This window comes from Alosa sapidissima, chromosome 15, assembly GCF_018492685.1.
Source record: "Alosa sapidissima isolate fAloSap1 chromosome 15, fAloSap1.pri, whole genome shotgun sequence".
Lineage (NCBI taxonomy): Eukaryota > Metazoa > Chordata > Actinopteri > Clupeiformes > Clupeidae > Alosa > Alosa sapidissima.
In genome coordinates, this window is record NC_055971.1 from 10,556,694 (window position 1) to 10,570,345 (window position 13,652).

The 13,652-nt window shown below is 42.5% G+C and overlaps 2 protein-coding genes across 3 annotated transcripts in view; both read left to right on the top strand.

Annotated features, from left to right (window-relative positions):
* Positions 1 to 13,652, top strand: part of kiaa0753 (KIAA0753 ortholog) — a 43,231-nt gene that overhangs the window by 29,470 nt on the left and 109 nt on the right. The window contains exon 19 of one of the 2 annotated variants that reach the window (XR_006022992.1): positions 12,306 to 12,359. The gene's annotated coding sequence lies outside the window, so the exon portion shown is untranslated. Of the gene's footprint in view, positions 1 to 12,305; positions 12,360 to 13,652 lie in introns of those variants that run through there. The other variant, XR_006022991.1, reaches the window with a different exon arrangement.
* The window catches only part of pitpnm3 (PITPNM family member 3), a 93,136-nt gene that overhangs the window by 3,687 nt on the left and 75,797 nt on the right, over positions 1 to 13,652 (top strand). Inside the window, exon 2 of the mRNA XM_042063912.1 lies at positions 11,629 to 11,724. Coding sequence (XP_041919846.1) covers positions 11,629 to 11,724 — 96 coding nt within the window. The remainder of the gene's footprint in view (positions 1 to 11,628; positions 11,725 to 13,652) is intronic.

Genomic DNA, 13,652 nt, shown 5'->3' on the forward strand with positions numbered 1-13,652 from the left:
AGTAGTCAGAGTTGCAGTATATGTAGGATATCTCTTTTTAGTAAAATGAAACCATGAAGTGGCACAACATTGTTGGTTGTGTTTTCTGAGGTTTATATAGGCACATTTGAATTGAGTGATTATTGATTAATAATCAGCAGAGTGCTTTCCTGATCCATTCTTTCGTAATATATCCTTCGGTAAATCATATCTAGTCATATCATATCTGGTTATTTTTACCATCACCCTATCACATAATTACTGTCAACTTGATTATTGTTTTACCATATAACACTGTTATCCGAGATTTCTCTGATCTTTCACAATTCTTGCACTGTCTATTCTTCATGGATATCATTATCCATATTTTGTCTACATCTGGCTTTAGACATAGTTATGACTCTGTGTTGTTCAAAGATATGTTTACTAGCCATTACCACTCCCCCTGTCTTCACTTTGCAGTGATTCTATAGTTGTACTTGCTTTGAATCAGGTGCATATCACTCCAGCTCTCTTAAATGTCATGAGGTGGGGAAAGGATTGTTTAGTTCACGTCCAATATGATTGCACTAATTTGTCCAATGGTTTCTTTTTGAGTGTGGTGCTATAAATAGCTCGGTGTGTGTGTGTGTGGCAGTGACGGACAGCAGGTCTTTGTTCTCCCCTGACCCAATAGTCCTGAAAGCCAGTGTGCTGCTTCATCGTGCTGCCTGTTGCCCAGCACCCTTGCTTCTGTCTGTCAGTCTGTCTGAGGATCTCCACAAGGTGGTCCTTTTGCCGGGGATACGTCTCTGCATGCTTGTGATAAATCTTGCTGCCGTTTGGATTGCGTCAACATTTCGTACAAGTCTATTGTCTACTTTCAGTGGCACTGCATTCTAGTAATACCACTGGTCCCTCGAAAGGTACAAGTGTTAATTCATAGCACTCACTTAAAATATGGGACTGCTATGCTAATAAAACACCCACAGCATGAGGACATTGAGCTGGTAAATATTTCCATTACAATTCACATTCCTGTGTTTGCCCAGTTAGGTATTAATGGCAAAGTGGCATTCCAACTGAGGTCTGTGAAAGTGATGTCAGACCATTGAGCAATGTAAGCATATTGTATACAGCCCTGTAGGTACTGCTGTCATTATTTGCTGAAATGTTTGGTTAGCATTCTAGTCATGATGTAACCTTTGGGCCTGAAGAGCAGTCTCAGGTTAGGTCAGGGATCTGCAGCAGACTTCCCAGTGATAAACACCATGCTCTCACAGGGAGTGAATTTTGTCTGATTTACCATATACTGTCATGCTTGAGCTTCTGTTGATGGTTCCAGGGAGACCATTCTTTGGCTTTGTGCTGCAATCGGTGTGCATTCCTCTCATGTGCAGCTCAAGCATCTCATCGTCTCCCCTCCTTTCCCGCTCTAGCAGCAGGGGTGAATACAACCCCCTCTCCCAGTCTTCAAGAGAGGGACCTAATTGCCTCCCTCCGTGAGCCCTTCACCTGCCCAGGGCTGTTTTTGTTTAGCTTCCTGTATACACTCATCCCACCCTCTCCTCTCTGAAAGCAGCTTCTTCCACCCTGACGGCCTCAACATAGCAACCCAACTAGGGCTGGGTATCCTTTGGGTTTTATCCGATACCGGTGCTAAACTGATAATTTAAAAAGTTACCGTTGCCTAAATGGTGCCTAAACCAGTCGTTTTAAAAAAGAAAATTGCACAAACCAATGGTCGAATAGGGCACAGGCGGAATATGTTAGCCAATATGTTAGCCAGTGTTTCCCATACATTGACTTATTTGTGGCGGCCCACCACAATATCAACACTGACCACCACACAATGATTTTTCCAGGTTGTACTAAATTGTACTTAAATCTGGTTAGCATCAGTACCATGCTGCGCTAATTTGTTAAAAACTGTTGCATTCAAGTTAACTCTACAAACCTATCACCAAAAATAGAATTAAGTTATGTGGGAAACACTGTTAGCTATCATAGCTGTGGGCTCTGGTGCTATCAGAGCAAGTGTAATTAAGAGACTTAAGAGATTTAACAATATTACACCAGAGGGCAGATATTTAAATAAACAGCTGGGGGTTTGAGTGGCACCAAAATGAGACACCGGAATCCACCTTGTCATTCGGTCCTTGTCATTCGATCATACTACTGTTCATGTCGGCACTGGTGCCATATTGGAGCTGGGTTTTGGTACCCAACCCTAAATCAAGATGCACCCACTAGTCAGCCAAAAGTCAACACCCTACACATCAGACCTCCTCTCACACGTCTACACATGAAAAAGACTATTGGCCCCTTCTTGAGCCCCTCTCTCCCTCTCATCTTATTGAATTGGTGGTGTGGGAATGCAATTTGCGCGTGTGCCGGTTAGCATATGCGGCACAGGCGTTTGCAATTTGCCGCCTCGATGAGGTGCCAAAGGGTTTATCAACAGCCCATATGCCGAGTCGAGAGCGAATCCCCTTTGGCGAGGAGCTCTTAAGGGTGTGTGTGTGGGTACGCGCGCAAACCGACGACAAAACGTGACACAAACGCTGGGGAAATTCACTGCCTTTCCCTTGACACCCCAGCATCTCTTATTATTTTTTAAAAGCTGCTCTAATTAAATCTTAATTGTATGTTGCAGTTTGATTAAATGATTTTGGATACCTCTAATTATCCCATCAAGTGTGCACCGGGCCTAGAATCTGTTTTGGTGAATCTATGTGCACCTTTGGCCCGCAGGAGAAGCGTGAGGCTTTTGTGTGCTAAGATGAATGGGGAGGTTATGTGAATGCAGTAGCGCATGTGTCTGTGAATCAGAAAGACATTGGTTGAGCTTTGACTGGATCCATAATGTGATGCTGTTACCAAACAGAATCTTGGCTATATGCATAGGAAGAATAGCTTCTATATTTTTTAGTTATAATCAGGTGAAGGTCGGAAAAAACAGTGCAGTGTGTTATAGATTTGTTGAGATATATAAGATCAATAGTCTAATAACCACGTCCATGCTTCAGAGAGTAATGCTCCCTGTTGTCACCCTCTCAGTGGTTTTATGTTACCAATCTAATGTGCACATGTGTTCATTCTAATCACCATCATAGTTATATAACATCAGAAAGATTGATATGCAGCTTAAGATGTCAAGGACATAAAATACATGGATTCTTCAAGTAACATGAGATGTTTGGGGCTTTGGAAAGCTAACACCTGTGCTTGTGCTGACGTGGAATACAAATGTAAGGTAGCTGTGATTCTGCTGTCTTGACTGGCTGGAATGTCACATGATCCTGTTACATACAGTATTTGTGTGATTCAAATATTCATAAATTTCACTAGAAACATTGATTAGTATCAAATTATAACAGCTAAATGAATGTTCAGTTCTTAAGGAGATAACAGTGTGTTACTGCAAGCAAAGCCTTCCTGAAGGACAGGTTACAGGTAAACACGCCCCCTTTCCCAACATGAGAAATAGGACACTAGATCCAAACGCCTAGGGCTTTGCAAAGCAACACATGAGAAGGAGTGAGAGTGAGCCAAGGTTTGGCCAAGCAAAGACTAAACTCTCATGTTGACCTTTTAGGTGCACCAGATTGTCTGTAGGCATCAATGTTACAGAGACCTGATGGATTTTAGAGAGGCACTCAGTGATGAACTGCCAACAGTTTTCACTTCGGAAGTCTCACATTTCGTACAGTAGAACCCCCACCCCAAAGGTTTAAAAAGTTTAACTATTTAAAGAAACTCAGTTACTCAGCCGCAGCATGCCAACTTGCCCAGCTGGTGAGGTTGAGCCACCATCTGTCCATCTGGGCTTCAGAAGGGATCTCTTCCTCCCTTTGTCGAGAAGAGGGGGGCGCAGTCTGCGTGCGGCTAACGTGCAAATGAGAAAAGCGAGGACGGCCTGAACGGCTGGCTAAGTGCGAGGTGGAGGACCGTGGGAGGGAGGGAGAGTGCCACGGCGAGATTGCCTGAGGAGAGTAGAGGAGAGGCGCCAGTGTCTGGAGGAGATTATGTTTTTGATGAAGAGGCCTGTCTCTCAGGGGCCTGTGCATTTGGGAGTACTCCAGAGAGAGGATGCAGTGCGACAACCGCTTACTCTCCCTCTCTCTCTGTGTGTGTGTGTGTGTGGGTGTTTGTGTGCATGTGCGTGTGTGTGTGTAAGTATGTGTGATAGAGAGAGAGAGAGAGGATGTGTGTGTGTGTCTGTTGGTGTGTGTGGATGTGTGATAGCAAATATGTGTAGGGAAGAGAGACTGTGTGTGTGTGTATATGTGTGTGACGAAGACAACAATGTGTTGGAGCCCCAGCAGCAGCGTTGGTCTAGTCTCCCTCACACCCACACTGTGATTGGCAGATCTCTGGAGAAAGTCACTTTCATGTAAAGTTTGCTCTGCCTTGTTTGCCTAGATGCAGCTCTGAATGCAGATGCCGTGCTTTGTCTTATTGGTGCCCAACAGAAACGACGAGTGCTGTGATGTTTATAATTATGATCTGGGTATTCTCAGACACCGAGGTATTGTGGATCTTTGAGTCTCGCATAGTAAAACATGTTTTGAGTGAGCTGAGTAAACTATTAGATGTTTATGTACACAAAAACGATTAAAAATAAGGGTTATGGGTAAACCAATTATAATATTCCTAGTGCAGCAAGAATTTGTCGCTGTATGTATTGACACATCGTTTGTCACAGCCGAGCGGAAAGGACATAAGGCTGCATTTTTAGCACGTCCTGCAGAGAAAGCAGAAGAATAATGAGTATACAGGGCAACAACAAAGACGTCGTTCACATCACCAGAGGGGCTCAATAGATAGCAGGAATTCATATTTTGTCGGAGTCAATACCATGTCACCCAGAGAGTTCGTTTAGACTGTGTGATGGCAGCCGGATTCCACCCACTGTTTTCTTCATCCTCCACACAGTTTTTAGAATCGGGAAACCTCACTCTCGGTCTCATTTTTTTATTGTTGTGTATTCAGTCGTGTCTTTGGACGAAATGATCGATTGTTTGATTAAACATTTTTACTTTTGGCCCTGGTCTTTGTCGCTCCATTAATATTGACACAACTCACATTACTCTAGTTTTGCCCTGTTGTTGACTCTTGAGGAGCAGAGAGGCTGTTGATAAAAGGAGGTCTAACATCCAATGGACAGCTATCCATGAAAGGCTACTGGTCACTACGGTCCTTTAGATACATTGAGGTGGAAATAGGAGAGCATGCACTGTCCTTGGTCAGATCAGATGTGGGGCAGTTTAAAATCCGATGCCTTTCTTTCAGCCACTGTCAAAAAGTGTGGGGGAATCAAGAAGTGAAGGTATGGCTCGAGAAAGGCTCAGCACCTCATTGAGGTATGACCTGTGCCATGAAGTGTGCCCAGGCCTCCCTTGAAAAAGACATGTAAGATCTCAGTGAGACTAACCTGATAAAATAAAGGATAAATTGAAAAAGTGCACCATAAAAAATTGAAAAGTGCACCACAGTGTCACAGCAATCTCCTGAGATCTGGCATTTGCTAAAGTACCTACTTTAGAACCCTAGGTCCAGTCAAACTCCATGCTCAGAAGAAGTATGTTGACTGTTGACAGTTTGCATTTGCGGTCTGTGTTTCTAGGGTAGACTAAAGACTTCATGACTCATTTTAGTAGAGAGTCTGGAGAGTCTCTGATGTATGGAACTTTGATTGGCGTCTCCCCCTCCAATTTCAGGAACGAGCTCCATGAAACAGCATGTATTAAGTTAATCACTACACATACCATTCCTGAATCACTGCACTGCGTGGTTTCACAGGTTAACTGTCCACTGCTTCAGGAGACATTGGAGTTCATTCCAGGAAGGTACCATGACACCTGAGTGAGTAGTTAGCCAGATACTCTGAATGCCATAAAGAAGGAATGACACCTGTTAAACTCACCTTATATAAAGTCTTTATAGTAATTGAACCCACCAAGGCCATTGGGAATGTAGTGTAACTGTTGTACACTTTAGACTTTTTAGAACACTCATTAGGTTCTAGTCTATTGGCAGGTGTACACTTTAGGGTGAAGCATGCTGCAAGGCGCTTTGGCTAACGTCAATTACTGATGGATAGGCGAATAAAAGAGAGAGAGAGAGAGAGAGAGAGGTTGACTGCAAAGCCTGCCCACAGAGAAAAGTGATACGCAGGTCAAAATGGTACAGAGAGGATATTCTCCCTGTTATTCTCTCTCGCTGCGTCTGGCACTTGTTCTCTCTGTCTCTCACACTCGCAAAATAAATTTGCCAGATTGTGTGATTTGCAGGAGATTGTATATAATTTGCGGGCGTCTGAGCCGCTAACAATATGTCGGAGGTCTCTCTGAGGTTCCTATAGAGGAGGGATGTCTGGGTTCATTGCAGTGACAGAGGTGATTTAGTCTGGAGGTGCTTTTACAGTCAAGCCTAATATATTGTTTTTGCTCTCTGAAGATTAGACTGATTAAACACATTGTTTACAAGACAAACAAAATATAACACACTGCAAATGTTTGTGTTGAGAGTAAACATAGGCTACCATGACAGTTGTAAAATGCATGTGATAAGAACACTGAAAGACTGAAAGATCATATTCAAATTAAAGGAAAACTTTGATTTGATCTTTATCTCTTAAAGGTGAGAAGCAATTTTGTGTGTTTAAGTAAGCAGAGCAGCTCATTCCAAATCTGTCTGAGAAGATTATTACACTGTAGCAGGCCCCAGTCTTATTGGAAAGTCAGGAAGGTTAGTGCATGAGTCCCCAAAGACTAAAGGACTTGAACCTCATTTATCTAGAAGTGAAGGAGGTGGATTTGATGTAGTCTCTCCACTTATTCTTTAAATGTGCTCTTTCTATGAGTACCTGTGACTTCACAGGATCACACATTTGACTCCCATGGAGCACACATAAGCTACTGATGTATATCTGCACAATCAGTCGCTCTGTGTAGAACTGTACATTTGCCTTTAACACTGGACCATAATGAGGTCCACAGGTCCAACAATTAGAGTCAGCAATTAGAGCGCCATTAGACAGTTTCTTGAAAGCATGTGAACCCAAAGCTGAATTTTAACACTGATTCACAGTCTGATCGTGATGCTGTGGAAAAGCAGCAGACTGAAACTGGCCCTAATTTGAATGATGGCAAAGTCTTAAGCCTGTCTAAATCAAATTTAATACATTTGCTAAGACAATCTGCTGCTTTAACAAAATGGTCGAGATCTTAAAGCGACATATGAAATAATTGATATTTTGCCCCTTGATGTAGGCCTATTCATTCCTTGTTCAACTTCATCCAATCTTTTTTCATACCCTTGAAGTTGTTCTTTCACACCTATTAAAGATTCCTCAATCTTCCCCAACCTTTCAAATAAGTCCTTTCATCTCAGTCAAAACTTCAGCCATCACTAGCCGTGCTGGCTGTTTCATTAGCTGCGGTTGCGCAAGCCTCAATATTAGGTGCTTAATTTCTGTTGCGTCTGCTTTGGTTAACAAATGAAATACACATAAGTGAGGAACCACTTTAGATAGTTTGTAAACTGTGAGTTTGTAGTCCAAAAGGTTGGCAGCTCAGTTACTAAGCAGCCATCAGGCAGGGGGCGGAAACGGAAGTCCTCCCCTTGGTGTATTCAACGCCATTTAGCACAAAGACAGTACCCAGTTTGTCAAAAATTGACTAAATGTGTCATCGTTCTACCCAATCAATAATGTTACATGTAAGGGATAATGTATAGAACGCCGGTCATTATTGGGAAATAAGTCCCGAGGGGTCTTGTTTTGTCCTGAAGGGACTTCTTTTACGATAATGACCAGCGTTCTATACATTATCCCACTTATTACACGGCTACTTACCTAAACAAAAAAATTACTCTTTACATTTATTTGTTACCGTTTCATCAAGGCTTTTACTGAGAAATAAATAGTTCGCAACACACCCTGAACTTGAATCAAACATTCTTTAGAACACAGCTGATCAACCGTCTGCTTTTTGAATGAAGTTCCATTGCAAGAAGTGACCGGACTACTTGTGGAGTGATATGAAAGACGTGAATAAGTAGCACAAAACCCATTTTCCTTGACAGCGGTCTGGAAGAGCCATGTAATAAAGTGCTATATAGCACATTCCGGGCATGCACCTACAATGTCAGACACTTTATTCTCTGTGTTATAATCTGTGTCATTGTAGCATCAAATGAGTTTGAAGCATTTCTTTGAAGGTAGAGAACTGCATTGTGTTGCTGCCCAAACATTGATGGCTCAGCTCAATACTCCCACCTTCCACACAGAAGTTATAATTCATGCATGAGAACTTTGCTTTTTGGCAGACTTTACACCTTGCCGACCATTTAAATAAGGGCCCTCTGAGTGGAGGCACCCAATGCCTCAGAGTCATTAGAAGGGAGATATTCCATTCCACCCCAACATGGAGGTGAGATAGTGGTTGGTTGAAAAAGGCAGGTGGTCTTATTAATCTGCACCATGTCCTCAAGCAACTTTCAAAGATATTTTTCATGTCCTACTGCCATTTCTGTGACCATGCTGGACAGTGTGAAACGAGGCAGTGGTGCGATCATGCTGAGACCATAACAGCAACCATAGAACACTGTTGGCCAGGTTGAGTGGACATGTTAAGAATACGTGAAATAGACTAGAGGTCTCTGAAATATGATTTAGAATATGTTTTAGAGGATACTGATATGGTAGTCAGAAGAGACTTCTGTTCTTGCAGAAAATCAATGCAACAGACAAGGCAGGGCTGACCAGATTATCAATCAGATGATCACACAACTGAAGGCCAAATCTGAACACACTCAAGTTTTAAACTGAGGCTGGATTCACTTAACCATATTCTTTGGATTATATTTTAATTTGACTCTGTGTAGGGTTATGTCGTGGCTGACATCTTGAATGTTAATATAATGGAAGAAGATTTACAGCCTACAATCTGTATGTATGAACTGTAAGAAAATAAAAGAAAGAGTAGGAAAATGATCTGCAGAGAACTCTTTGAGAATGAAAACTGGAACTAAGAGATTTGTTTTGATCTTTGCTTTCATCATCTGAGATTAAAGACACCATTTGTCTTTCAGTTTTTCGCCTTTTTACTTTTCCTCCAGGAATTTCTAACTCATGCAAATATATTCCTCCACCATCAAAACCACAGTGTCCCTTTTCTCCATTTTGTTCTTGCATAGTTATAGGCCAAGTCATGCAAGAATATGTTTGACTGGGAAAAAGACAAGATGAATGAGTCCAATTATGTGTCTTTCAGAAAAGCTGCTCTGGTTATTTTATCACCAGTCTTATTAATGCTTCACTGGATTCAGCCAATAGTACTGACCCCCCCCAGGAAAAAGTTCTGTTTTTTTTTTTGTTGATAATCTTTTTATTTAGTAAAAACATAGCCTGGAAAATCCAGACCCTGGTAATCTAGAAAGATTAAGGGTCTGGCCACGAACAATGTAATGGCCCAACTCGAGGGGCGGCAACAAGCATACATTTAAAAATCTCACTGCACGCAATTTGATAACACTACACCATGTTTACTCTGAATGATTTCGGACTTCGACGCAATCAGATAACACTACGACCAATGTGTACTGTCCTCCAATGTTGCAGCGCTGTCTTCATCGGTTTAGCTGGTTCCCCGGGATATCGGGGTAAAAGTAATGTGCATCATTGCTCATTGCCAGAGTGTCTCGCAGAGACAATTCCATTGTGCTCTCGTGAGAACTCCAGGGATTTCCAGGGTAGTTACAGTAAAACACACATTGGACAATATAAATGGATAATCCTTATATTGTATTTATTGTTAAAATGAATCTTAGAAGTTGGTCACTCAATCAACAGTATGATTTCCACACAACAAAACATTTTATTTACCCGGCTAAAGGCCATTTTATTTTGTCACTGAGTTGGCCAGGTTTTAAAGCATCTCAAGAGATTGACACATCCAAATTGTTGAATGTATCAAGACTGGAAGAGTTGGTGGGCTTATTTAACTGTCAAGCTGATAGCAAATCAGAGGTGCTATTGTTAGATATTAACTGTCGAAACATTTGACCTGTGAATGTCTCGATACGCACATGGAAACCTCATTCATCCTGTAGCAGCGATGAGCAGTGCGGCACTGCGCATGGGACAGTATCCAGGAGACGGCAAACAGCATGGGCAAAAGGTGCACAGTCTGCACACGGGTAATAGCAGCCGTGACCCCCTGCGTTTCATCAGGCGGAGAGAGATGGTGTGTGTGTGTGTGTGTGGGGGGGGGTTGGTCATGAAAACACATCCAGGAGCTCAGATCAAACACATCCAGCATGGGTGCTGATGGGCTGCTCTGGGAAAAAAATCTGGGTCTTGAAACCCACTCTCTCATCAAAGATTAGCACTATTGTTGCTGTGTTCAGGTCACCTGCTATCTATGTGGGTTTACAATGGATTTTGGTGCTTGATGTTCTCTCTGATCTCTGTGAAGGACACATTATCTGTTGGCCAAGGGTGCCAAAATGTTTTTATGTACTGTAAGAGTATTATTCCTGGATTTCCAGGCCATAACCAAGCCCAAGCCCTTTTCACATGTTTCTGTCTATGGTTAGCAGAGTAATAATCTTGCCAACACAGGAGGGATAACCTGATTGTCATACTTATTTTATCGGTCATTCTGAACCAGAAGTTTCATGTCCCACCATATCCTCTTCCTCAAAGAGTTCATTGACCATATAGAATGACCAAAAGTAACCAAATATATGGGGGAATAACATGTCGCACAATGAGAGACAACGTGCCTTGTCACACCAAGGTTTTCAATTAATCTATTCTGTATTGAATCTGCTCCAGTAGGGCAGAAAATCTTTATACCAGGGCCCCTATTTTTTACCGATTTGATTTCTGATTCTCTGTTAAATTAACTTTGAGCTTTTAACTCAGTGCCCATTGTTCACACATTGAGTTTTTTGTAAAAAAAAAACTGAAATGTCTCTAAAGAGGAGATGAAGCTTTCCGCTGGCCTATAGTGCTTTTTAATTAGTACTAGTATTAGTATTAGTTACAGCCTTCAGTCATCAGGTGATAAGACCATTAACTGGGATATCAGCGGGGTCGAGCATCAGGTAGCTTCAGTCAGCTGGCTCCTTGCAGTCATCTCCATTCTTTCTTCCCTCCCTGTCCTTCTACCACTACTCCTTTCACTACACGTGGACTAATACTGGTATTATTTATTGGAGCCGTATTTATTGCCTTTCCAATGTATCTTGAATGTTGTTCAAATGGGCATCTTCGGATAAAAGCGTCTGCTAAAAGAATAAATGTAAATGTTTTTTTTTTTGTTTATGGAAATGCTTTATTGTTATGCTGCTCATAAGTCTCCCACTCATGAATTTAGATGTATTACGTTTTTAGTCTTTGGCTTGGGAATGATCTTCGTAGAAAAGGGGAGGGGGTGGGGGGTAGTGAGTGCTGATTTTAAAATTTAAAACACAGGTCTTCTGCCGGCTGTCATTTCTCATGCAGCCGTACTGACGGCTACAAATTCCTCTTTTTTTGCAATGTCTTGGAAAGACAGACTCAATTTGTTTCTAAGGAACGTGTCCTGATTGCATGTCCTGATCATGGTGATTCTGCTCTGAGGTGTTAAGTCTTCTGTTCCCTCTGTCGTCCTGCAGCTGCCCTGCGCAAGCACAGCGCCTCCCACTGGCGGATGCAGAACATCGCACAGGAGTCTGTCGACAGCTCCGACGATGAGTTCTTCGACGCTAGAGGTTGGTATAAAAATGTTCCCTGCCTCTCTCTCTCCCTCCCTCTCTCTCTCTCTCTCTCTCTCTCTCTCTCTCTCTCTCTTCTGCTGGGTTTTCATTCAGCTCTTTTGCCTATTTAAATGTATTCATGATAGTTCGGCTAAGGAAATACTGCGTGTGTTTCTATCTACTGTGTTATGCAAATTTAAAATGGACATTCTTGTAATCAAGAAAAAAGTTATATACAGGTGTGGGAATCAAAACATAAGGGCAACGTTAAACTTTACCCGAAACATGTAAGTAGAAGTGCAAATAAAATGTAGACTTTAATCTCATTATTACCTTGCAAATTGAGAGGTAATCCATGCTCCTCTATGGAATATAAAGATTGTTTCAAGTGTTTCCAGATAGGATTTCTTATTCAAATAATCAGATGTGTGTTAAAAAGTTGAATAGAAACTCAGCTTCTCTCTATCTCTCTGTCTGTATGTCTCTCATTCACTCTCACATCAGACATGATCTGAAATCGGAAAAAGTTCTGAGCCTAATGAAAGGCTCTTATACAGCAAAGTATGAAATTATTATTATGAAATATATATTGTCAGGTCTTTGTGTGTGTGTGTGTGTGTGTGTGTGTGTGTTTTGTGTGTGTGTGTGTGGTGGGGATACTATAAAGTACGAAAAGTTGCACTTTCATTCAGCCGGCCTTCTGCGAGTAGTGACAGCCTGCCAAGGGAGGGTTCAAACCCGTCAGCATCCCTGCCTGCAACATCCATATTCTACCTCTCCGTCAGGGACTGTTTTTTGTCTGTCACAACACAAGACAAGGGCGAATGTAGAAAGAATCCCCCTGTAGTTTTCTCCCTGTTGCTCAGCAAGGGTTGTGAACAGAACAGATGACTCGCCAACGCAGCCCTAGAAACACTCGGTTGCTCTTTTATGGGTATGTGTATGCGTGTCTGGTCTGTGTGTGTGTGTGTGTGTGTGTGTGTGTGTGTGTGTGTGTGTGTGTGTGTGTGCGTGTGTGTGTGTGTGTCTGTGTGTCTGTGTGTGTACGCAACAGACTTTCATTTGGGGAAAAAGAGAGTCGGTCGGTCGGTCATAAAGATTGCTCTGATCGGGTCTAGGCCAGGCTGAGCTGGGTGTGATCAGGGAGGGAGGGAGAGTGACAGCCGAGAGTGATGGATCATGAAGGTCAGTCGCACCTCCTAGAGCAGAGGGGTTATCAGGGAGGGACTGACTGTCTGTGACCAGCATAGCAACATCGCCAGGCTCGGCGCTACGCTATATGCCACTACGCTATATGCCACTACGCTATATGCCACACTATGCTGCAATCTTTCTCCAGCTTACATCCTCGCCAGGAAGCTCTTTTACTGCAATGGAAACGTCTTTGAAATAATAATGCAGCCAAGCTTTATATTGATCAGTAAGTCCCGCTCTGGCACTGACAGGGGTCATTATGTGCCTGCTCACACTGAGAGAAGATCTAAGCAAGAACAGCCATGACTCTGGACTAAGATGTCCCACAGCGAGTGACTGAGTGGCTGTGCACTGTGTGTGTGTTTGTGTGATGATCTATAGCGAATGTGTGTGTGTGTTTGTGGGATGATCTATAGCATGTGTGTGTGTGTGTTTGTGTGATGATCTATAGCAAATGTGTGTGTGTGTGTGTGTGTGTGTGTGTGTGTTTAACAGAGTGCATGAATATCTATGATCTACGTCTGTATAGATTTGTCTGTCTTTGTCTGCAGTCTTTGCTGTCAGCACTGTAAAACATGCGTGCAAGTGTTGACATCAGGCTGTTATAGGGGAGTGCTGTTTCACTGATGACCCTGTCACCAAGAGAGACAGGACATCCATTCACCACTTGGCCTCATCATAGCACCGAGCCGAGCTGCTTAAGTATAAGTACCCCAGAGTTTAACTGATAAACAGAGACTGCATTATTT